The sequence below is a fragment of the Macrobrachium rosenbergii genome, chromosome 42 (genome assembly GCF_040412425.1).
Source record: "Macrobrachium rosenbergii isolate ZJJX-2024 chromosome 42, ASM4041242v1, whole genome shotgun sequence".
Classification (NCBI taxonomy): domain Eukaryota; kingdom Metazoa; phylum Arthropoda; class Malacostraca; order Decapoda; family Palaemonidae; genus Macrobrachium; species Macrobrachium rosenbergii.
The window spans coordinates 17,052,419-17,079,315 of record NC_089782.1 but is presented as its reverse complement, the minus strand read 5'-3'; the positions used below and the strand labels follow the sequence as shown (position 1 = coordinate 17,079,315).

General features: G+C 36.4%; 1 protein-coding gene across 1 annotated transcript in view; it reads left to right on the top strand.

The window, feature by feature from the left end:
- LOC136828003 (uncharacterized) overlaps positions 1-26,897 on the top strand; it is a 244,466-nt gene that overhangs the window by 108,273 nt on the left and 109,296 nt on the right. The window contains 3 exon segments of the mRNA XM_067085615.1: positions 13,835-14,054; positions 18,098-18,277; positions 22,919-23,061. Coding sequence (XP_066941716.1) covers positions 13,835-14,054; positions 18,098-18,277; positions 22,919-23,061 — 543 coding nt within the window.

The window sequence follows — 26,897 nt, the reverse complement described above, 5'->3', positions numbered from 1 at the left end:
GAAGTATGGTGGTCTGAAATTAGTGAAGTAAATTCATCCAGAACTAAGACAGTGAAGTAAGTAAATTCATCCAGAGCTAAGACATTGAAGTAAGTAGATTAATCCAGAACTAACACAGTGAAGTATGTAAATTCATCCAGAACTAAGGCAATGAAGTAAGTAAATTCGTTCAGAACTAAGACAATGAAGTAAGGAAATTCATCCAGAAATAAGACAATGTAGTAAGTAAATTCATCCAGAACAAAGACTGAAGTAAGGAAATTCACCCAGAAATAAGACATTGAAGTAAGGAAATTCATCCAGAACAAAGACAATGAAGTAAGGAAATTCATCCAGAACTAAGAAAATGAAGTAAGGAACAGAACAGAGACAATGAAGTAAGGAAATTCATCCAGAACTAAGAAAATGAAGTAAGGAACAGAACAGAGACAATGAAGTAAGTAAATTCATCCAGAACAAAGACTGAAGTAAGGAAATTCATCCAGAACTAAGACAATGAAGTAAGGAAATTCATTCAGAACAAAGACTGAAGTAAGGAAATTCATTCAGAACAAAGACTGAAGTAAGGAAATTCATCCAGAAGTAAGATAATGAAGTAAGTAAATCCATCCAGAACAAAGACTGAAGTAAGGAAATTCATCCAGAAATAAGACAATGAAGTAAGTAAATTCATCCAGAACAAAGACTGAAGTAAAATTCATCCAGAAATAAGATAACAATGTAAATTCATCCAGAACAAAGACTGAATAAGGAAATTCATCCAGAACTAAGACAATGAAGTAAGGAAATTCATTCAGAACAAAGACTAAGAAATTCATCCAGAAATAAGATAATGAAGTAAGTAAATTCATCCAGAACAAAGAAAGACAGGAAATTCATCTAGAAATAAGACAGTGAAGTAAGGAAATTCATCCAGAACAAAGACTGAAGTAAGGAAATTCATCCAGAACTAAGACAATGAAGTAAGGAAATTCATCCAGAACAAAGGCAGTGAGATAAGGATATTCATGCAGAAATAAGCCAGTGAAGTAAGGAAATTCATCCAGAACAAAGACAATGAAGTAAGGAAATTCATCCACAACTAAGACAGTGAAGTAAGGAAATTTATCCTGAACTAAGACAATGGTGTGAATTAAGACAATGAAGTAAGGAAATTCATCCAGAACAAAGACAACAAGTGAAATTTCATCCAGAACTAAGACAATGAAATAAGGAGATTCATCCTGAACTAAAGCAATAAAATAAATAAATTCATACAGAATTAAGACAATTAACTAAGGAAATTCATCCAGAACAAAGACAATGAAGTAAGGAAATTAATCCAGAACTAAGACAACGAATTAAGGAAATTCATCCAGAACAAAACAATGAAGTAAGGAAATTCATCCAGAACTAAGACAATGAATTAAGGAAATTCATCCAGAACAAAGACAATGAATTAAGGAAATTCATCAAGAATAAAGACAATGAAGTAAGGAAATTCATCCAGAACAAAGACAATGAAGTAAGGAAATTCATCCAGAACAAAGACAATGAAGTAAGGAAATTAATCCAGAACTAAGACAATGAAGTAAGGAAATTCATCCAGAACAAAGACAATAAAGTAAAGAAATTCATCCAGAACTAATACAATAATGTAAATAAATTCATCCAGAATTAAGACAGTGAATTAAGAAAATTCGTCTAGAACAAAGCAAAAGTGAATTCATCCAGAAATAAGGCACCGAAGTAAGGAAATTCATCCAGAACTAAGACAATGAAGTAAGGAAATTCATCCAGAATTAAGACAAAGTAAGGAAATTCATCCTGAACAAATACAGTAAAGTAAGGAAATTCATCCAGAATTAAGACAGTGAAGTAAGGAAATTCATCCAGAACAAAAACAATGAAGTAAGGAAATTCATCAAGAACAAAGGCAATGAAGTAAGGCCATTCATCCAGAACTAAGACAATGAAGTAAGGAAATTAATCCAGAACTAAGACAGTTATGTAAGTGATTTGAAATAGAACTAAGACAGTGAATTAAGTGAATTCATCTAGAACTAAGACAGTGAAGTAAGGAAATTCATCCAGAACTAATGCAATGAAGCAAGGAAATTCATCCAGAACTAAGACAGTGAAGTAAGGAAATTATTCAGAACTAAGACAATGAAGTAAGTAAATTCATCCAGAGCAAAGACAATGAAATAAGTAAATTCGTGTAGAACTAAACATTGAAGTAAGGAAATTCATCCAGAACTAAGACAATGAAGTAAGGAAATTCATCCAGAACTAAGACAGTGAAGTAAGGAAATTCATCCAGAACTAAGACAATGCAGTAAGGAAATTCATCCAGAACTAAGACAATGAAGTAAGGAAATTCATCCAGAACAAAGACAATGAAGTAAGTAAATTCATCCAGAACTAAGACAATGAAATAAGTAAATTCATCTAGAACTAAGACAATGGAGTAAGGAATTCATGCAGAACTAAGACAGTGAAGTAAGGAAATTATTCAGAACAAAGACAGTGAAGTAAGGAAATTCATCCAGAACAAAAACAATGAAGTAAGGAAATTCATCCAGAACAATGTCAGTGAAGTAAGGAAATTCATTCAGAACTAAGACAATGAGGTAAGTAAATTCATCCAGAACAAAGACAATGAAGTAAAGAAATTCACCCAGAACTAATACAATGATGTAAACAAATTCATCCAGAACTAAGACAGTGAAGTAAGGAAATTCGTCCAGAACAAAGAAAATGAAGTATGGAAATTCATTGAGAACAAAGACAATGAAGTAAGGAATTTCATCAAGAACAAATGCATTGAAGTAAGGAAATTCACCCAGAAATAAGACACTGAAGTAAGGAAATTCACCCTGAACTAAGACAATGCAGTAATGAAGTTCATCCAGAATTAAGACAATGAAGTAAGGAAATTCATCCAGAATAAAGACAATGAAGTAAGGAAATTCATCCAGAATTAAGATGATGAAGTAAGGAATTTCATCCAGAACAAAAATAATGAAGTAAGGAATTCATCCAGAACAAAGACAATGAAGTAAGGAAATTCATCCAGAACTAAGACAATGGAGTAAGGAATTCATCCAGAACTAAGACAATTATGTAAAGTGAATTCTTCTGGAACTAAGACAGTGAAGTAAATTCATTCAGAACTAAGACAGTGAAGTAAGGAAATTCATCCAGAACTAAGACAATTATGTAAAGTGAATTCTTCTAGAACTAAGACAGTGAAGTAAGTAAATTCATCCAGAACTAAGACAGTGAAGTAAGTAAATTCATCCAGAACTAGGACAGTGGAGTAAGGAAATTCATCCAGAACTAAGACAGTGAAGTAAGGAAATTATCGAGAACTAAGACTATGAATTTAGGAAATTATTCAGAACTAAGACAATGAATTCATCCAGAAGTAAGACAATGAAGAAAGTAAATTCATCTAGAACTAAGACAGTGCAGTAAGGAAATTCATCCAGAACTAGGACAATGAAGTAAGGAAATTCATCCAGAACTAAGACAATGAAGTAAGGAAATTATCGAGAACTAAGACAATGAAGTAAGGAAATTATTCAGAACTAAGACAATGAAGTAAATAAATTCATCCAGAACTAAGACAACGAAGTTAGTAAATTCATCTAGAACTAAAGCAATGAAGTTAGTTAATTCATCCAGAACTAAGACAATGAAGTAAGGAAATTATCAGGACTAAGACAGTGAAGTAAGTAAATTCATGCAGAACTAAGACAGTGAAGTAAGTTCATTCATCCAGCACTAAGATAATGATGTAAGTAAATTCATTCAGATCTAAGACAGTGAAGTAAGGAAATTACTTACAACTAAGACAATGATGTAAGTAAATTCATCCAGAACTAAGACAATGAAGTAAGTTCTTTCATCCAGAACTAAGACAATGAAGTGAGTAAATTCGTCCAGAACTAAGACTGAAGTAAGTAAATTCATCCAGAACTAAGATAATGAATTAAATTCATCCAGAAGTAAGACAATGAAGTAAGGAAATTCATCCAGAAGTAAGACAATGAAGTAAGTACATTCATCTAGAACAGACAGTAAAGCAAGTAAATTACTCCAGAGCTGAGGCAATGAAGCAAGTTTATTCCTTACCAGTTCAGTGAACTAAGATCCTGTGGAAGCAACACATTAAGTGATCCTGAACATACTCTGCGTAGTAATTAGGAGAAGAGCTAACGATATTGTGAGAGTGGTCAGAATTGTACAGTGAACCCACATTCAAGAAATAAAGATTCCCTTCAGACATTTTCACCATCAATTTATGGCCTCACCAATGAGAAGACTAAACAACTAAATAAAAACTACAAAAAATAAAAGGCACACATTGCATCGCAAAGAATAGTTGTCAAAGGAGGTTATTACAGTTACAGAATTACATAATAGTATACTAAGGAAGAAGAAAATATATTACAAAACGTGAATTCATAACAGGTTAAAGTTTAAAACAACCGTCACAAACACTGAAGTTGTCCAGATTGCCATTAAAAGATTCACCTATACACCATTATCAAGTGACAGCAGTCATATTGTGTTTTCAACTCACCAAGTCTATTATATAATTGTTTGTTTCCAATTGATTAAAATTGCATTTCTTGTTATCACAGTCCCTACATCATTTCCATGTTCTTATCTTATACCTACTGTATATCCGTACCAGTCACCTTAGCACATACCTTAAAACAGTTAATACAAGGTACACAACACACACAACCTTTAGTGGAAGTGTACCTTGCAAAGACAAGTAAATTTCATGTCAGGAAGACCAGAAGGGATATAGGTATAAGGTTGCCGGTACACGGATATGTTGTAAGGTTGCGTAATATGAGAGTACAGTCTTCAGTCTTTTGACCGAGAACAATCATTTAACAAACTGGAATGGAGAAAAACACTGTGACGCCTGTTGACCCTTATATGAGGTATTTTGTTTTGAAATCTCTATCCAATGTTGGCAGTATTTTTGATTAAAGGATTTGTCAGTGTTCTTTTGGTTTTGCATACTATTTTGTAAGTCTGACCTCCTTTGACAAATATTCTATACATTGCAAGTTTACATGTTATTGTGCTTATTTATTTTCCATGCATATTGAGGGAATCCATAATGTAGGTTTATCATGTTCGGGACTAACTTGGTAAACTAAGGATTTTGGAATAAACTCAGTGAAATATGATCAAGAACCTCCTCAGGGGAGTATGATACACTGGAAGCATTTCTGTTAAGTAAGATGATCTAAATCCAGTGCATGAAATCAGATAATCACGGACCAATTTGAGTGAGGCAAGATGATTCGGAATCAGAAAATTCCATGTAGTAAGTGATCTGGAGCAAAACTTAGTGAAGTAAGATGGCCTGGAACAACTGAAGTGGCTTAAGATAATCTTGGACCAAGTTACTGAAGTAATATGATTGTGAGTTAATTCAGTGAAGTGAGATGCCCTAGAATTACCTCAGTGAAGCAAGATTATATGGAACAAATTCAGTGAAGTATGATGAGCCAGCACACACTCCATGAAATAAAGTGATCTGGAACCAATCCATAGAAGTAAGATGATCCAGATCCACTTGACTGAAATTAGATGATCAGTAACACACTCCACAAAGTAAGATGATCCGTAACATACTCCGTGAAGTTTGATGACCCAGGACTAGATGATCTGAAGCATGAAGTAATATGACCAAGAACTAACTCAGTGAAGTAAGATCATCTGGAACCAATTCCATTTCTGGAATACACTCCTTGAAGTAAGATTACCCTAAGTCAACCCAGTGAGGTACAATGATCCAAAAGCTAATGTCTGAAGTAAGATGACCCATAATACATTCTGGAGTAGGATGATCCAGAACATGTCTGAAGTCAGATAATCCATAATACATTTTGTGAAGTATAGTGATCCAGAACCAGTTCATTGAAGTAAGATGATCTAGAACTCACTACATGAAGTAAGAGCATCTAGAACAGTTCACTGAATTAAGGTGTCTCAAATCCAATTCAGTGAAGTAAGGTGATGCAGAACACATTTTGTGAAGTTAGATAATCCAGAACCAACTATTTTCAAGTTGGATGACCCAGAACCAGTTCATTGAAGTAAGGTGGTTCTGAACACACTCCAAAACTAACTCAGTAAAGTAAGAGGACCCAGAACTAGGTAATCTGGAACATGGTCCATGAAATAAGATGATCCAGAGCTAATTCATTCAAGTATGTTGGTGTGGAACTAATTCAGTGAAGTAAGGTGACCAAGAACACATTTAGCAAAGTTAGCTAATCCAGAACCAGCTCAGTTAAGTTGGATAGCCCAGAACCAGTTCATTGAAGTAAGGTGATTCTGAACACGCCAGAACTAACTCAGTGAAGTAAGAGGACCAAGAACTAGCTCATTCAAGTAAGGTGATCTGGAACACAATCTGTGAAGTAAGATTATCCATCATCAACTGAAGTAAGAAGATCCAGAGCTAGTTCATTTAAGTATGTTGGTGTGGAACTAATTCAGTGAAGTAAGGTGATCAGGAACACAGTTTGAGAAGTTAGATAATCCAGAACCAACTCAGTTAAGTTGGATGACCAGAACCAGTTCATTGAAGTAAGGTGATTCTGAATACACTCCAAGTCTAACTCAGTGAAGTAAGAGGACCCAGAACCAGTTCATTCAACTAAGGTGATCCGGAATCAATTAAAGTTAGATGATCCGGAGCTAATTCATTTAAGTATGCTGATGTGGAACTAATTCAGTGAAGTAAGGTGATCAGGAACACATTTTGTGAAGTTAGATAACCCAGACCAACTTAGTCAAGTGGATGATCCAGAACCAGTTCATTGAAGTAAGATGCCCCAGAGCTCACTACAAGAAGTAAGATTATCTGGAACAGTTTACTGAATTAAGGTGTCTCAAATCCAATTCAGTGAATTAAGGTGATGTGGAACACATTTTGTGGAGTTAGATAACCCAGAACCAACTCAGTCAAGTTGGATGACCCAGAACCAGTCCATTCAAGTAAGGTGTTCAGGAACACGATCCGTAAATTAAGATGATCCGGAACCAATTAACTGAAATAAGATATTCCGGAGCTAGTTCATTTTAGTAAGTTGGCGTGGAACTGATTCGGTGAACCAAGGTGATCTGGAACTAACTCAATAAAGAAAAAATTACCGTGATTTAATTTTGGGAAGTTGATAAGATGACCTTTACCTAAATCAATGACATTAGATGATCTGAAAATCTGTGATCCAGAATTAACTAATGGAAGGTTAGACTATCTGGAACCAGTTCAGTGAAATGAAACACTGCAAAATAATTCCGAGAGGGAAGATTATTTACCAAATAATACAGCGAAGCTTTAAAGGACTTGAAACGCAACATGCAATTTAATAATGTATAATCAGAAGCTATAATATTATTTTAATGTGTCCTATGTCTTTGGTGTTACTTTCAAATACCTAATGCTGATTCATTTCACTCTTGGCCTGAACTTTTTTTGTTTTTTACTGTCTAAAGACCTCTCTCTCTCTCTCTCTCTCTCTCTCTCTCTCTCTCTCTCTCTCTCTCTCTCTCTCTCTCTGGTAATGTTCAACTAATGTTCAACCTCTCACTTTTCTCCATAAAGAAATATATGTTAACTGCACTCTCCAACTTTCTGACTGTAGCAACATCCGCGACTCGCCAATTTGAACGAGAAACGAGAAAATTTTAAATTACTTTTGAGTACCTGAGATACGCCATGTAATCTCTACATTTTAAAGAGTGATCATATTATGAAAGAACCTCCGCAGGAAACAGTCGTGTGCAGGGGAGTTCGAAACCGTCTGTTCCGCAGAAGTTTCTGCCCTGTGATCAGCATCAAGTGTATTTTGATCAGGCTGCTGCAGAACTGATCTTTTCTGCATAACAGTGATGTCTCTGGCCTCTGGAGGACTTTTTGGAGGGAGTTTTTTTTTTATCGTTGATCAGTTTTCCTTTTTTTCCCTATGATTTTTCTAATGAAGTAGGGTTTGAAGAGAAGCATAAACACCGAATATTTTGACAGCCGCCCTTTTAGGCTCAAACAACATTTTTTCCAACATTCATAGCCTTTTTTCCACCATAGTTTTTTCTTTTTTTGTAAAATACCTAGACTTAGAGAGCTGGAGATAGTCTTGTATATTTATTACTTTATCATAGAAACCAGTGTGGCCCCATAATGACCTAGGTCACGTGATTATGACCCGTGGCTGACCCATCCTAAGCCTCTTTCTCCCTCGTCCTCTCTCTTCCAACACCACCACAAGTGCAGGCGTGATCTCTGTCCCATTCGATCCCTGGAAAACCATTCCGTCTTTCCTGAGATGTTCTTTCTGACTGTTGACCTCCCAACAACCCCCGCCTACTTCTTCCCCTGACCATAAATGACCTTCCCTCCACCCCTGTCCCCACATCCTCCCCCTGCCCCTCCCCTCCCTTCCCCTCCCTCAACATCTGCCTCTCAACCTTGCCTTCTCCTTTGCATGGTTCTCACTGCTTTGTGTTTTGTTCAGTGTTCTTTTTTCAGTGGCTGTTCATGCTACAGACATTCAGGGGAATAACTGCTTAGTGAGGGATGTCATAACAGAGATGCAGGACATATTGTTGGGAAAAATATGATGATTTAAAAGAAGTGATCCCGTGTCGTCTGAAGCCTACTATTTGACGATGAATTGAGAGTCAGTAGGGAATGGAGTAATACAATAGGCACATGTATCCGCACATACGTCTACGAGATTATAAAAAAAGCTAAAATTAAGAACGGAATTGAATTGTGAAAGCAGGGAAATAACTTTAATGCACAATGTAAATTTTTAAAATTTTTTATATCACAGGGTGACGTAAGAACACCATAATTGAGTTCCCCCCCGCCCCACATACACGCACAAACACTTATATAAATACAGTTTGTATATCAAAACATCGTTATGAATTGGTTACATGCTTAAAAAAATGGTAGGGTAAAAGCCAGAATGAAATGATTCAAGTTAACAAATAAACGAATGCTACTTGATGAGGTAACGTATATGTATATATATATATATATATATATATATATATATATATATATATATATATATATATATATATATATATATATATAATGTATATATATATATATTTATATATATATATATATATATTATATATATAACACAACGTAGTCGAATCTTATTACGAGTGTAATCACTAATTAGATTTGTTGTTGCCGCATTCACATAGAAAAGTAATAGCAAATTGTAATGTAAAATAACATCAGAATGTGCTTGGTAACCGTGTGTTGGGACCCCGTCTGCCGTTTAACATGAAATATTTTGCTTGTAGGTAAAAAATTATCATTATTACTTATAATGTAATGCTCTTGTTTTTTTTCTTTTTAAAGGTAAAGATTCGATGAAAAATACAAAGACACTTATATTAAAGTTAGACTGTTGATTGAGACCTTCACTTTTTTTTTTTTTTGAAAAATGCTTATAGCTTTGTCCCTGCTACACAAAATTGCGAATTGGTGAATACCTATCAATTATCACCTGAGATTAACTTGTTTCTCTTCGTCGCGTGCAAGCAAACGAACTCACTTATAATAAAGGAAAGATCCATCAAATAGAGACAGACACACACATGCATCCGCGTATGCAAGCACACAATACATGAAACAGCCGATTAGCGTTGCTTCCTTCTGGATGCTTGGATGATAGTTAGATCTGCTTTAGCCTCTTTGTTCCCGAGCGATCGCCTGTTCCCTGTCCCATGTCCCTGTCTGTGCGTGTGCGTGCGTGTGTGTGTGTGTGTGCGTGTGTGAGTCATGTCATGTCCTGTGTTGGTGGTCACTCCTCTCATGCCTACTTACTGCATGTCGCATGTCGTTACCGCAATCTCTCGCTGTCAATTTGCCCGTCTCTGTGGTCGGTAGAAGAAGCTTTTCGTACGCTGTGTTATTCATCGTTGGATTTATTCATTATTCAGCGTCTCTTGTCGTCAGCTTTCGACAGGCGGCTTACTTATCTGTAGGATGTATTAACTATTGTCAGTTTGAATTACTTCTCTTCCACTTAAGTATCGTAAACTAAGGAATGTAATATATATATATATATATATATATATATATATATATATATATATATATATATATATATATATATATATATACATATATATTATATATTTTATATATATACATATATACATATATATATAATGTATGTATATAATGTACACAAACATACGTACATAACCATGTTTATGTGCATGCATGTAATGTATAAACTAAGAACATGACTAAATGCATTTTGGTTGAGACATTCTTAGAACATTATGTGTACATGAAATGACTTAGGCTATATAAATACCTGATAATATTTAGAATTCTGATGCTTCTGTTCACAGCCAATATTTACCTGTCAATTTACATCTAGTGCATTATCTTTTATTAGAGAAAAATGAGCCTTTTAAGACATAGCGGAGTTTTTTTCCCAGGCATATTTTTTTCTGATAGCGTTTAGAGAAGGCGCAAATCTCTTAGCTTTTATCTCGATTGTAAGTGTTAGAGACGGCAGAGAAAGAGTTTCTCCTGAAGCCAAGGTAAGTCTCTTCTACCCTTCTTCCTCTCGTTGGATATTTAAAAAAAAAATGGCTACCTTTCTGATCACCTGTTTGTCACCCCTCTGTGTTCATCAAAGGGTCTCATCCGTAACAGTTTTGTCTTGCTTGGTATAACCGTTGACGGTCGTGGCAACTGTCATGTAACGCCTGTTTCATTTGATTTTGCTCAAAGCTAAAAAAATATATATATGTAATAAAAAAAACTGTTACGTTTACTTGGTAATAATTCTGATTTTCCAGTTCTAAGAAGCCCTCTTTTGTCAATATTTATGATTCTATTTATTGAATACTACTACTACTACTACTACTACTACTACTACTACTACTACTACCATTACCATTTCTTGTTGTACCATTACTTCCACTACTACTACTACTACTACTACCACCTACTTATTGCTACTGTTTGCATCGACCAAGTCACTTTAATTTTTACCCAGTATTACACACATCCGTTGAAAGAGAGGGAGAGATGTGTCTTGTGTATGTGTGAGTGAAAGAGAGAGAGAGGGAGAAAGATCGATGTATTTATAATCGTGTGCGCATGTTGTGTGTCTGTGTGTGAGAAATGGAGGGGGGGATGAGTTTATGAATAATGTGTGTGCAAGAGAGAGAGAGAGAGAGAGATGAGCAGGCTGGTGGAATATGTACGATTTTGTATTTGCGCTGGAGAAACGTGTGCATGTGTGTATGTGTGTGTGCTCGTATGGTATGAGAGAGAGAGAGAGAGAGAGAGAGAGAGCAACTGTTCCATAAATAGCGCAGAGGAGACGGAGCGAACCATCACGTCACTAAGCGGAATTCTCAAAAGGGAGACGTGTGGGCGTGTTCTAGACTCTGGATTTGGTCTCTGTTTCTGGCCCTGTTTGTGACCGTTAAGTGTTTGTTTTATGCGCGTCCTACTGCGTGCTTGCGTGCGTGCATGTCTGTACGTCTGTCTGTAGCCTCTTTGTATGCTTGAGTGTCTTGTCAGAGGCTGCCCCGTGTGTGGGGTTTCGTTAATTTCTCTCTAGACTTCTGCGATTGCAAATATGGCGGCCGAATTGATCTGTTGTTGGATGAATGATATGGTAGGGACACGATACACTTGGCTTCATCTTGTTCATTTGATGACAAAAACAATAAAATCAACAGCGACAACGACAGATAGACACATAAATCCTAGAAGAACAACATCAGTGACAAATGAAATTACCACGAACACATCATCACCAAACACGAAAGGATTTTAACTCTTAACCATTCCTCTCTCTCTCTCTCTCTCTCTCTCTCTCTCTCTTCTTCTTTTTCTTACAATAACGAAAATATATATGCTTATTTCATGTAAAATATAACTCCAGTCTTCTATTCTTTTAAATTTCTAGACTCAAAATGTGGCGCTATCCGAAGAGGTAAGTCTCCCCCGAACGTTTCCATTTTATGAAAGTTTGTTCTTTTTTTAATTTTCATCTTTTCTTTCTCGTCTTTTGGTTTTGCCTTTTCTCTCCTCTTTCAAAGGATGTCTTTAGACTCTCTGAGAATGGTCGGTAGAGAGACGGTTTGCATCGATTTCACGAGAAATACTTTGATTTCCTTCTTCCAGTGCATTCCGTGTGTGTGTGTGTGTGTGTGTGTGTGTGTGAGTTTGTATGTGTGTTTATGGGAGACGTGTTTTTGGAGCGCTGATAGATACAAACAGGCAGACAGACAAAAAGGTGAAATAGAAACATGAAAAGGACACTTACAACGAGAGAGAGAGAGAGAGAGAGAGAGAGAGAGAGAGAGAGAGAGAGAGAGAGAGAGAGAGAGAGAGAGATCATTTGCTTAGTTATCGTGAATCAAGGAACTGTCTTTTCATTTTCTGTGCATTTTCTTTGAGCTTCGTCTGCTGCTACTTGCTTGATGACGTATTAGATGACGTAGTAGATGACGTAGTGGATGACCTCATAGAAGATGTCTTGGAAAGGGTGTGAAGTTCTTGATGTGACTTTTTAGTACCCTGCAGCACACAATATAGTTTTTGAAATACTATTAGTTAAATTTTTTTTTTTTTTTATTGTTTCTTACGATGCATCATTTAGCTTAGCAGAAGTCTGACAGATCTACCAATTTCATTACACGTCCAACGTAAGCATCTGTTTTCAAATCCGTATTTTGATTTTGATTTTTCCAATACCATTTTTCAACAGAACGTTCCATCTCTATTTCGAGTTTTAGAGTTTGAAGTCAGAGGATTAGTGGACTGTGAGTGGAAAGGTGAGTCAAATTGTGTCTTCTGATATTCTCTCTCTCTCTCTCTCTCTCTCTCTCTCTCTCTCTCTCTCTCTCTCTCTCTCTCTCTCTCTCTCTCTCTCTCTCTTCATCTTGCTGTACCTTCCTTTTATCTGAATTTTCTCTCATCGTTCTTCTGTACCTTTGCCAGTCAGAGTGTACCTTTCTCTTCTCTGCCTTGCTGTCTGTGAAATGCATTTTTTCTCTTTGTTTCATCCAGGACGTTTGACTACCTACGATCCAAAATAAGGATTTCTCTCCGGAATAAATACGTTTCTTCAGGAAAAGCACATTTCTCAGGGGAAACGCTGCTTTATGACAAAAAATAATAAAAGCAACTTTAACCATTTCATTCCTTGATAACTGTACTTATCATCTTACCCAATTGTTTCTAAATGTGGATACGTCGAAAACAAATGTTATTTAGTAGGCAAATCGTCGCAGGGGTCGGCATCCCAGACTCATTCATAGGTACGTGTATGAGATCTTCCATAACATCTCTTGTATTTTCTTCGTTTTTTCCTTTTTACCTTAGAAGGGGAACTGTGCCCTTACTTCAACTTGATTAACTTTGTTTAGAATGAAGTCCCGGAATCCTCGAAGGTGACGATTCTCATCTGGAGAACGACCACCAGCGAAGAGTCCCCGCTCCCTCAAAGGTAAGTGTCACCCACGTCGTTAAAATAAAGCAAGGAAGAAGAGTCCCAGTTGTCCCTGAACGTCACGCGTCAGGAGAGGAACAGCCGGGAAACCCCCATTTTGATGAGTGAGATGTCACGTGAGCGATTGTCTCAGCGTCTGTGCGCTTGAGTCTGTGTGTGTGTGTGTGTGTGTGTGTGTGTGTGTATGTGTGTGTGTCTTCTGTCATGCCGTCTGTCTGTTTGTCTGTTTTCTCTCTGCGCTTTTGCTCCTCCTGAGTGTGACCCGGGACTGATCTGGTGAATGGCTATGGTATTTGCAGCACCCTGTGTCCTGGCAACCGAGTCAGGACGGCACGAGGCTCATCGGCCACATGATTCTCAACAAGTATATGAAGGGCGAAGTGGGACCAGCCTCGAGCGCCGCCATCTTGGGACTCAAGGTCGCCGGAGGGATGATCCTAGACAATGGCAAGACCGGTGCCCTCATCGAGAAGGTCAAGAAGGGGAGCATCGCCGACACCGTCGGGCATCTCAGACCAGGTATGCTGTCGCTCTCTCTCTCTCTCTCTCTCTCTCTCTCTCTCTCTCTCTCTCTCTCTCTCTCTCTCTCGAGTTTTTAATGACAGCTTTTCTCTGACCTTTTGGAACATTACATTACTCTGAATTGGAAAGAGAAATACTTAAATGAACGTATTATGAGGATATTATTCATGCATATAAAATTAGTATCCCTTTTTTAGGATATCTTAAATTTCTTAGGTATCAAATCTGTAGGCAGTTTTTGAGGGAACCTGAACTTACTTCATTTGTTCTTTTTATCTTTGTCAGTACAAACTTATTGAGGGACACGCGACTTCATTTTTTAATTAGGGACCACATCCAGGCCTTTCAAGATTTCAGTGACATTCTTTTCCTCTTCTCCCATGCCCTGGAATCTTCTGTTTTCGCGTGTTTTTGTAATTCCTTGCAAAAACTAAAATTCCATCACTTGCGGCTTTAAGCTCCTTGACCCTTCTTCCTGCCTAACTTTTCCTTCTTCTTGCTGTCTCCGGGCCTGGGCTAGAAAAGGATGTAAGAGGTGTCATTGATATTTACTATTTACAGCCACGTTTTTTTTTTTTTTTTTTTTTTTTTTTGCCAAAATTGGAAAATAAATTTTTGTTATTTTTTTATTGCAAGTGAAAATTATTTATAGGATCCGCGTTGCAAGTTGAACTGTTATTTTAGAAACATTTAAGTTTTTTGTTGTTTTCTGCCTGTTCTCTTTTTTTACCGAAAAAGGACAATTCATACAGTCATTATGGGGAAGCTTGTTTGCAGATCTGTGACCTCTGAGACTTGTTCTGTTTGAGTGTCTTTTTGTTTACAATAATGTTACTCTGTAATAGGTCATTCTGTGTGTTGTATGTACGGTTGTCTTGCTTTGGGTCAAGTCCCTTACACTTTCACAACTTTCATTTTGTATCAGAATGGGAAATCCGCTCTTGAAGCTTGATAAAAACTATAATTAACTCGCAATTATTCTTTTTTTTGATTTTACAGCTAAAAACTTTATCACTCTTCTTGACTTCATGTTAAAAATATGCCTAATTTTTTGTGATTTTCTATTTAATACTGAAAAATAAGCGTTATATTCGGTACTTAATATCATGTCCAATAAGTCCTAGTTATCTTTTCTGTGATTTAATTTTTCAAAAATAAGTTTAATTAGTCTTTCGTTGATTTAAAATTGTATAAATTCCCTAATTTATTTTTATTACTACTGAAAAAATAAGTTTAATTTGCTTTCCGTGATTTCATATTAAAGAAATATAGGTGTAATAATTCTTTATTTGGTTTTAAATCGGGAGTTAAGTGTAATTATTCATTTCTTAATTCGTTTTCAAAGAGTTAGCCTAATTATTCTTTACTTGATTTCCTGTTAAAAAAGATAGCCGTAAGGGTTATTTTTTCATATTAAAAAATAAAGCTAATCATTCTTCACTTAATTTCGTATTGAAAGAATCAGCCTAATTATTTTGTACTTGATTACGTACTGAAAAATTAAACATTTTTTTTTACTTCATATTACAAAATAAGCTTAATTATACTTTATATGATTTCATACTGAAAATAATAGTAATCATTCTTTCGCTGATTTCATATTAATAAGCCTAATTATTCTTTCATTGGTTTCATGTTGAAAGATAATCCTTATTATTCATTACATTATTCCACATTGTAGCGACGAACATTATCAAAATTATCTTGATGGCATATATTCTTTCCTTGCTTTTATATTGAAAACAAGCCAAATTATCCACTCTGTGATTCCATATTGAAAAAATAAGCCTAATAATTCCTTAATTGATTTCGTATTGATGAAATCTAATTATTATTTAATAGATTTCATATTGTAGAAACCGAATTATTCTGCTCTTGATTTTATATAGAAAGTACAAGCTTCATTATTTTGTCATTGATTTAAGTCCCCAGTGTAATTATTCTTTTTTTATTTTTCGGATAAATTGCTTAATTATTCCTTAACATTGCGTGAGACGAATTCTACTGACTTTCCTCGATTTGATATTTGGTCTTCTAATCCCTTTTCTTAACATTGAAAGAATAAGTTTAATTATTATTTAGCTGAACTGATGTTAAAAGGAGCCTAAGTATTTATTCTTTCCTTTATTTCATATTGAAAAATAACCTTTATTTATCTTTCTTTGGTACCATGTTGAAAGAGCAGAGGTAATTATTCTTTCACTTAACTCCATAATGTGGAAATAAGCTCTTGTTATAATTGTTTACTGATTCTTTACTTTACATTGAAAATACCTAATCACCTGACTTTTCAGATAAAGAATAATTTTTTCTCAGAGTGTTTAATGAATACTCATTAACTTAAAGATTGAAAATTGCATTCATAAAATTTTCCCCATTGAATTCTAATCCCGAATACATTCACTGATTTCAGATTATATTCCTAAGCGTCCAATACATTCACTGACTTCAGATTGAATTTCTAAGCCTCCATTGCATTCAGTGACCTCAGATTGAATTCCTATTCCCAAGTGAATTCACTGACTTAAAATTGAATGCCTAAGTCCCCAATGCGTTTACATAATTTAGATTTAATGCATAATCCCCCAGTGCATTCACTGATTGCAGACATTCACTGACAGTGAATTAAGATTGAATAAGTGAGCATTCCCAATTGAATTTCAAGTCCACATTCACTGACTTCCTAAGTTGATTGCATTCATTGACTTCAGATTAATTGCATAATCCCCCAATGCATTCACTGACTTCAGATTGATTTCCTAATCCCCAATGCATTATTCATTAACTTCAGATTGAATGCCAAAGTCCCCAGTGCATTTAGTGACTTCAGATTAAATGCATAATTCCCCAATTGACTTCAGATAAATTCTAACTGACTTCAGATTGCCAATTCCCAGTGCATTCAGTGATTGAAAATTGAGTGCCTAATCCCCCAGATTGAATTTCACCTCAGATTGACTTCAAATTGAATTTCTTGCCCGGTTCCTAAACCTCCAATACATTCATTGACTTCAGATTGAACTCCCAATTCCAAGTAATTCACAGAGTGCATTAACTGACTTCAGATTGACATTCATTGACTTAATTTCCAAGTACATTCACTGACTTCAGATTGATTTCCCAGTTCCAAGTACATTCATTAACTTCAGATTGAATTCCCAATTCCAAGTACATTCACTGACTTCAAATTGAATTCCCGGTTCCAAGTACATTCACTGACTTCAGATTGAATTCCCAATTCCAAGTACATTCACTGACTTCAGATTGAATTCCCAATTCCAAGTACATTCACTGACTTCAGATTGAATTCCCGGTTCCAAGTACACTCACTGACTTCAGATTGAATTCCCAACTCCAAGTACATTCACTGACTTTAGATTGAATTCCCGGTTCCAAGTACATTCACTGACTTTAGATTGAATTCCCGGTTCCAAGTACACTCACTGACTTCAGATTGAATTCCCAATTCCAAGTACATTCACTGACTTCAGATTGAATTCCCAATTCCAAGTACATTCACTGACTTCAGACTGATTTCCCAATTCCATGTACATTCACTGACTTCAGATTGAAATCCCAATTCCAAGTACATTCACTGACTTCAAATTGAATACCGGTTCCAAGTACACTGACTGACTTCAGATTGAATTCCTAATTCCAAGTACATTCACTTACTTCAGATTGAATTCCCAATTCCAAGTACATTCACTGGCTTCAGATTGATTTCCCAATTCCAAGTACATTCACTGACTTCAGATTGAATTCCCAATTCCAAGTACATTCACTGACTTCAGATTGATTTCCAAATTCCAAGTACATTCACTGACTTCGGATTGAATTCCCAATTCCAAGTACATTCAATGATTTCAGATTGAATTCCCAATTCCAAGTACATTCACTGACTTCAGACTGAATTCTTTATTCCACAGCGAATTCACTGACTTTCGATTGAATGCCAAAGTCCCCTATTCATTGACTTCGGACTGAATGCATAATCTCAGTCCTGCATTCTTTGTCTTCACCTCGCCGCCCCTTTGCAGGTGACGAGGTCCTGGAATGGAACGGGAGGTCACTTCAGAACAAGAGCTACGAGGAAGTGTACGACATCATCACAGAGTCGCGGCAGGAACCTCAAGTCGAGATCTTCGTTTCCCGGCCTCTCCCCGACTACGGGAGACAGCCAGCGAGAAGGGCCACCCTTCCTGGAATGCCATCCAGAGGTAAGTGGCGAGAGAGAGAGAGAGAGAGAGAGAGAGAGAGAGAGAGAGAGAGAGAGAGAGAGGTGGGAGGGCTAATAGTAAGTATTAATTTCAGTACTCTCCTCACCTTGATTTCGGCTGTCGTAATAGTGCCATTTACAGTATATTTTGTAATTTCTAAGTGAACGGAGAGAGAGAGAGAGAGTTAGTTTTATAAACAACCAATCGTCGTTCACGTTGACAAGACATATTCAGCGATTTGTGGGACACAATTTTGATGCCTCAGTTGTTATTACAATAACAAGAGAAATGGGTACAGCTGAAGAGACGTTTATAATTGTCCTGTTATTCCCACTAAGCGCTATCATCATCATCATCATCATCATCATCATCATCATTATAAACGTTTTTCCGTCAACTTTTCCCTTCCTTCTATTGTCTTCTATTCTGTGCTCTTTCTTCCTGAACTATCAGGTCTAGATCTCCATCTATACGTCCCCTGCCGTCGGTGCACCTCATGCGGTGCACTGTAGGTATTACTTAAGTTCCTTTGGCCCGTACCTGCGACCCCTTTCTTTCCTATTACTGTACCTCCATTCATATTCTCTTTCTTCCATCTTTCTATCCACCCTTTCCAAACAATTGTTTCATAGTGCAACTCCGAGGTTTTCCTCCTGTTACGCCTTTCAGACCTTTCTACTCTCAACTTCCTTTTCAGCGCTGGATGACCTCATATGTCCCAGTGCTTGGCCAGAGGCCAAAATTCAGTATTCTGTTCTATTCCATCTGTAAGCTTTCTCCATTAATTTCTGGGCCCTCCAGATTTTTGTACACCAAATTCCATACCTACTTCTTTTCTGACTAACTGTTCCTCGGCCCTTCTGTAGTAATTAAATCTCTTCACTTTCACCCTCTTAAACATTGCTCATCTTTAGAATACCTTTTTTTAAACTCATTATTTATTTCATTTGCATTTTCATTAATTCTCACCAAAGTGCCGAATGACCCAATGGGTCCCATTGCTCGGCTCTGTGCCTCAATTTCATAATCCTCGTCCCTTCTCCTCACATGTCCAAACCATCTTAATCTTTGAAGGTCTGTCCTTTTTTCCGGCCTCTTGATACCACGCCTTACAACCAAGTCTTCATTGATAATATATACATACAACTTTACTCAAGTTATTTCTTTTCATTTAATCCATGCTGTAGCTACTCTTTCTTATTGCTCTCTCTCAACTCCTGTTTCTCAGTCTAGTGTGCCCCTAAGGTTACAGAATTGGTCTAAAGAAGAAGAAAATGCGGGTAATCACAAACTGATAAATCGTGGAATTGCTTTAGTAATGACCAATCAGTGGTACTCACTTATCAGGATTAAATATGCCATTTCGTATTTTTTACTTTTCCTTATTTTTACCCTCAAATATTCTCATGATATAAATTTAGAAAATGTTATGAGTGAGAGTCATACTTTTTTATTTGGCTTCCCATAATCTCATGTTATGAAAAAAGAAAACAGAAGCTAGCAATAGTAATATTAAAAGAAAAAAATAACCGAAGATTTGGAAAAAAATTTTGTGCAGTCAGTAGTAACCGTCAATACATAATGACCCAGAAATCCAAGAGTTAAGTGTCAGCGAAGAACGAACTAATACAAAAGAACAGAAAGAAATAGAACATTAGTCTAAGTCTCCGTCAGAAGCATTGATAATTAATACTAGCTTAGGTCAGTCTGAGTTGACTGAAAGATCTTTCTAGAAATGAAGATATTAACTAGAAAGTAGTTTCCATTAGATGGTGATGTTTATTCCATTCCTTCGTGCAAAAGGAGAGAGAGAGAGAGAGAGAGAGAGAGAGAGAGAGAGAGAGAGAGAGAGAGAGAGAGGAGAGGTCGTTTTGCAAAGAGGTTTACCAAAGTTCAACTGTCCAAAAGGAAACATCTAAGAACTGGGCAATGTAATGTTAAGAAGACCATATTTGGAATGGAATACTCTAAATTACAAAATGCAAATCTTAACCAGAGGGACAGACTTAACTTTGCATTGTTTGGGACACTTTTGAAAGAGTGAGAGATTAAACGACCAATCACACATACCCTCTATCCTCAGTGGTGTATGCATAGACTAGGAAGATCGTTGAATTAATTTTTTTTACATGAGACGTCTCTCTTTCCACTTTCTTTCGTCAGGGGTCGAAGTATAAAAGATAGTTAAAAATTGTTCGTAGAAGTATGATAACAATTAGAATGGCCTTCAGTAATCTACTGACATGAGACGAGACTTTTACAAAAGGTACAGCGCAGCCAACACCGAAAATGAAATGATGACAGATATTCGCGAGGAGACTGGCACTAAAGATTATTACCCACCTGTCTATTTACATGCATGAGCAGGCTATTCGCGTCAGTACGGCGTGTCTTTAAAACCCCGTTAATGGGGCGTATTTATGACAAGAAATATTTTGGACTATTTAGGGCGAGCTTGACGTCATGAGGTTTGCGCTCGGTGGACTGTCCGGGATGAATGTAAAATGACTTTCTTTCACTTAGCAAGAAATGTATTTGGTAGAACTGTCTTGGTTTGAATACTCATAGCTAATGTCTTTAACCTTTTCATGTAAAGAAAATCTGGAGTGTTTCAAGTGATTTTCTTTTATTTAAAACTGGAAATATTTATTAGTGAATATTTACTAGGTTTACAGCTGTTTATGAAAACATGCTCTGATATATTTCAGTAATTTCAAGATAAGAAAGGCCAGAAAAGAAGGCTAGTTGGCAATCGACCTCTGTCTTTTCTGCAAAATAGGAAGAAAAGACACCATGGAAAAGATTTGATTTAATTAAATAAAAAAAGGCATGCAACTTTTTCAGTATTTTAAAGCGTTACTAAAAGATTTCTTATGAGATGTAACAACCTCCCCCCTCTCTCTCTCTCTCTCTCTCTCTCTCTCTCTCTCTCTCTCTCTCTCTCTCTCTCTCTCTCTTAACGATTCCGGTTATCTCTTGTGTCATCACTCATCCTCAGAGCATAATTTATGGCTGTGGAAATGTTTTGGAATCCTTTCGATTCTTGACAGTTGCGATACTAAAATTGTACAGAATTTCGATCTTTAACCCTTGATTTTATATCTACATTATTTCTAAAATGTCTGTCCAATACTAGATTAATTCATCGACTACTTACAATTTAGTCTTTTGTGAAAATAAGAAGGCCCATAAAACAATTTGGCTGTTGAAATTTGGGCACTTGTTTCTGTGGTTTTAAGGTTTCAATGGTATATCATGAAGGTGTGGCCTTACTCCGATGTTAAGGATGGCGTTTTTTAACCTAGTGGTTTTGGCCTCAATTTTGGCGATATCTGGCGGTCGCGTTTCTTGGGTCATCTTCTTCAAAATGGGTGCGAGGATTAAGGTGTCAATGGCGTCCGATTTCCAAATTGACAGGTTTATTGTTGGTTTGATTGATTATTCAGCATCTTTCTTTTGTACGGACAGCTATCTTTTAGGCATTACAAAAGAAAGATGCTGGAATCTGCTATCTAAAATGTCGCACCCTTTTGAAGAAGATGACCCAAGAAACGCTGCGAGGCCAATACTAGATTAATTCATCATGTACACACCTTCATGTTTTTGTATATATACAATTTCCAGTCATATTTAGGAATTAAATATGGGCCTTCTTATTTTATATATATATATATATATATATATATATATATATATATATATATATATATATATATATATATCTGTCTACATATAAAATTCACCGTTTCTTGTTTTTCTTTTGTTTTCTTTATTTGAGCTGTTCCTGAAATGCCATCAGATTATGCTCCCATATGTCATACTTCAATGACAGTCCGTGAGTAACAAAGTTAATAAAGACATTTATATTTTATTCTTTTGCCTTATATACTCATGATTGTATAGGTCCCGAGCGCCCCTTGCTGTGGTTATCTTTTTTTTTTTTTAAAGTTCAGTTTTGAAAGCGTATTTCGAAACAATTAGTTGATCCTGCTTCTCAGTCTCTTTTGAGGAGAGGCATTTTTTAAAAATTAATATGCATTACCTTTTTATTGTATTCTCCTTATCTGTATTCTTTATCTATTTTCTAATTGCTATTCAAGAATAAATTTGAAAAGGACATTTTATCTAGCGATTATTAAACAATTTTTTTCTCCAAAAATAGGAGACATTATTTCTTTAATATTTTATTTATGTCATGTAGTCGATTTGAGATTTTTTTTCCCACTCATTAAGTGCCAGGTTATTTTGTTGAGAGTTATTATTCAAATATCTCCTTCTTGAGCATTAGGCCATCATCATCATTATCAACATCATTTGTAAGATTCCCCCCCCCCCCTTTTTTTAGAGGTTATACGTGAAATGAGTTGTACCCACTCTCCTCTTTCCTGTGCACTTTCAGCCTGAAAATCTCACATGGTTCCATTCCTCATCTAATCCTCTTTACTTTGATTTCTCTCCCATTTTCTTCACACGTTCAGACCATCACAATCTTGTGAGATCTCAGTCCACTTTCCCCATCCTTTTGAACACAACATGTCTCACTAACATCTCGGTGCAGTCTGCCCTTGAATCTCAACAGTCTTTAGAGTCACATCCCTGCAGAATGTGGCCAGACCTTCATCTCTGCCCCTTCTCGCACAGGCGGGGGCGATGGAAATTACGATCCGAGGAAGTTGTCCGAACCCGGTCGGGATCGTCGGCCGAGCGTCACCATCACGTCACCTGGGTCTCCGGAGACCTACCAGATGCGGACGCATTCCCCTTCCGTCACCGGGAAGCTGCAGGTACGTGCTGAGATGAAGCTCTCTGTAGGAGTAAGACCTCTTACGGATGCTCGTAAAGTTTTAGTCGCTATTTGTGTGCAACAGTAGTACAGTAGTCGGTGTATGGACTTCGTTAGCCTTATATGCAAATGTTCTGAATACGTAAGAATAAATAAGCATCTCTTTATTTGTTAAGATTCAAAATGTGGAATATGGAAAAGAGACCATTAACTCGCTCAGTGCTCTTCTTCAGAATAGAGCCGTCGTTGGCGAATGGAGAAAGGATAAAGTAGCGAACGGAGAAATAAACAGAAATAATAATAAAACGCATTGTGTAATCATATATATATAAGTATATATATATTTATATATATAATATATATATTATATATATATATATATAATATATATATATATATATATATATATATATATATATATATATATATATATATATATATATATATATATATATATATATATATATATATATATATATATATATATATATATATATATATATATGTAAGAATGTTTGGCTCTTGGCAGTGAACTCCGCGTTTAGCTGTCACAAGTTCAAATACAATAAAATTCCAATATCAGTTCAAAAGTATCGCTTCTTTGTCAAGAATTTTGAATATCGTTCCTTCAGTTAGAGGCTTGGATATTAAATCTCATTACAAAATCATTTCCTCTTTAATTCCATTTTCATTGCAGAATCACGGTTCATTAAGCCAGGTTTTTGGCTAAGAAATCGCACGGCTAAATCATCGCTGTTTTTTAGCAAGGTTTTTTGATAAAAAATCTCATCGCAAAATCATTGCTTCTTTAGCTAGCGGTTCGGATATGAAATATGATTGCAAATTCATCGGTCCTTTAGGGGGATTTTTCGAATTAAAAATCTCCTAGCAAAATCATTGTTGCTTTAGCTAGTTATAGCCCCATTGGCCAGAGGTATGGATGTCAAATCATATTAAAAATCATAGCTCCTCATGGTAGTTTTGGGTGCCAAATCTCATTGCAAAGTCATTGCTTCATTACCTGGGGTTTTGGCTTCGAATATCTGCATGTTGCTAATTTGCTAAAATTTCCTTGCTAGTTCTTACTTCCATCGTTTATTTTTTACTGTTGCTCCCAGCAACCTTTCTTTATTCCATGAGCAAGTGTTATCTCCTCACCGTACGAAGAGTAATGAGTTGTGTTTATTTTGATTTCAATGGTCTGTGTTCCATGCAGTGATAGATACGAGTAAGAGGGTGCTCACACTTTCTATATAGTTAAAACTCGAGTCAGTTATCGAATAATAAATATAAACACCAGATAATCACGAATAAAAAGTCAGTTCTAGTAAATGACTATTTAACTGTAGTCTTTTCAACTTTTTCGCAAGTCATTTCCCGGGTTCTTTTATACCTGTATCTTCACGTTATCCCAACATATTTCCCCTGCTACAGTACTTAAGGAGCACCCTGAATTGAATATGGAATTTAGGCCAAAGGCCAAGCACTGGGACCTATGAGGTCATTCAGCGCTGAAACGGAAATTGACAGCATAAGGTTTGAAAGGTGCAACAGGAGGAAAACCTCGCAGTTGCACTGAGTCGATTGTTAGGAGAGGGTGGAAAGTAAGATGGAAGGAAGAGAATATGAGAGGAGGTGCAGTAAAAGAAACGAAAGGGGTTGCAGCTAGGGGACGAAGGCACGCCGCAAATAACCTCAAGTAAAAATTTGTTTCAGAATAAATCTTGGCACTTTGAATAACTAGTCCAGGGAGAAGGGATATCGGTCACTTCAGTTCCTTAGTTTTGCTGTTTTCCATTTGTTTTCGACTATGAAAATTCCCCGTAGGGGGTTAGTGCCGTCAGTGCACCTCACGGGATGCACTGTAGGCATTACTAAAGGTTCTTTGCAGAGTCCGGTCGGTCCCGAGTTGCAACCCCTTTCATTCCTTTTACTGTACTTCCTTTCATATTACTTTTCTTCCATTTTGCTATCCAGCCTCTCCTAACAATTATTTCAAAGTGTAACTGCTAGGTTTTCCTCCAATTACTCCTTTAAAACCTACCTACTCTCAATTTCCTCTCCAGCGCTGAATGACCTCATAGGTCCCACTGCTTGGCCTTTGGCCTAAACTCTATATTCCATTCTTATGACGAAAACTGAAGGAGAATCTGTTCCCTCGTAAAGAAATTTCAAGTCCCTACAAACAATAAACATTTCAGAGCTCAGTAATGATGCTCTCCCTCTCTTCAGCTCTATTTTCTCAGATAATCTTTTTTTTTCCAAGAGTCGTGCCTCTTCTGAGCATACGACCTAATGATTCCTCAGAGCTTTAAAGAACATAATACTTGGTCCAGATCCCATTACTAGTCAAAATCTCAAGAGGTTTGGGAGTGATTGGACACCAGCTCTTAGATGTCTATTCCCTTAATTCTCGTGATGTGTTAATCCCAACCCCGCTTCTTCATTTGGCAGTAGTCGCAAGTCTGACTTGTACCCCCCTCCCCCCATAAAAAAGGAACGGTTTCTTTAATCCTCCTGATCTTCCCTAGCCTTTCGAAGTGTATTCAATCTAACTTTTCTTATCAAGCACTTTTAGTGTGTTCTTGCAGTGCAGTCTGCAGGAAATAATATTTCTTTTAATAGGAACGGTCGCATATGAACGCTAAAGGAAAGGAGCAATGTTCAAAAGGCAAATCTTATTCACATATGATCAGTGCCCATGCCCCCTCGCCACCCAAGCTAGGACCAGGGGGAACCAGGCAGTGGCTAGTAGTGACTCAGCTAGTAGAGCTATGGGGCAGCCCAAACCCCCTAATCCTTACTAACAGGGGTGGTAAGGTCGTGTTCTCAATGAAATTTACCAAGCCTTGCGTGGGGCTTGAACCTACCCCGAGAACATGAAACCCACCAATGTCCTTCCAGATTTACAGTAAAAAGTCCAGCCATTCCTGTTTTAGCCTGAGTTCTCTCACTACTGTATTTCTCGTTATTTATAATTTTACCTTTTTCATAAATGTGGCCTGTCTTCGTGGAGGATAAAATACCCCCATTTATCTCACCTATTTCTTATTCATTTCTTTTTCATAACTGTGGGTTCGATAAAGGTGTTCAATTTCTTCTCCGAGAAGTCCCCTTCCATGAGGAAAAAATTCTGGATGAAATCATTGTAAATGTATATTCATGTGTTTTATTTTAATTGAATGTCGCAGTTATCTAAAAGATGAATACTAAGACGACTCGAGAGTGAAGTTACTTGGTGACTGAGTCAAAACATGTTGCCAGGAAACTGATTGAAATAAGCTGGATTAGAATTTATGAATGGTTATTTGCGTGGAATGGTATTTCTCGAGAGATTCATACTTCGGAGCTTGTGTAGGAAATATTGTTCATAAGAAACATTCACCTTCATTTCGGAGGCAAAGATCGAAAATTATTGTTCATGTCCTTCAGAGAAGGATTTGAGATTAGTTGATAAAGGGTTTTTAATGCTCTGGTTTTTAATACTCTGTTGCACTGTTTAGTGTAGTTATTTGTATGTTTTTCATATTTTTTTTTTATTTTAGCCTTATTTCTCCTTTGCCTAATTTTTTTCCCACATAGGACTGCACTGTTCCATTGTGTGTTTTGGTGGTAAAGTTAATGGCCTCTTGACGTATCCTTTAATGTACCCACTTTATGGATAACATCAGTGATAAACACCACAGCATAGCTGTTGCTACTTCTAGTTGTAGTAGCGCTTGTACAGATGTGTCTACTACTAATACTACTACTACTACTACTACTACTACTACTACTAATAATAACAATAATGACATAGAATTATATAAGCAGCTCCATATAGAAGAAATCAAGGTA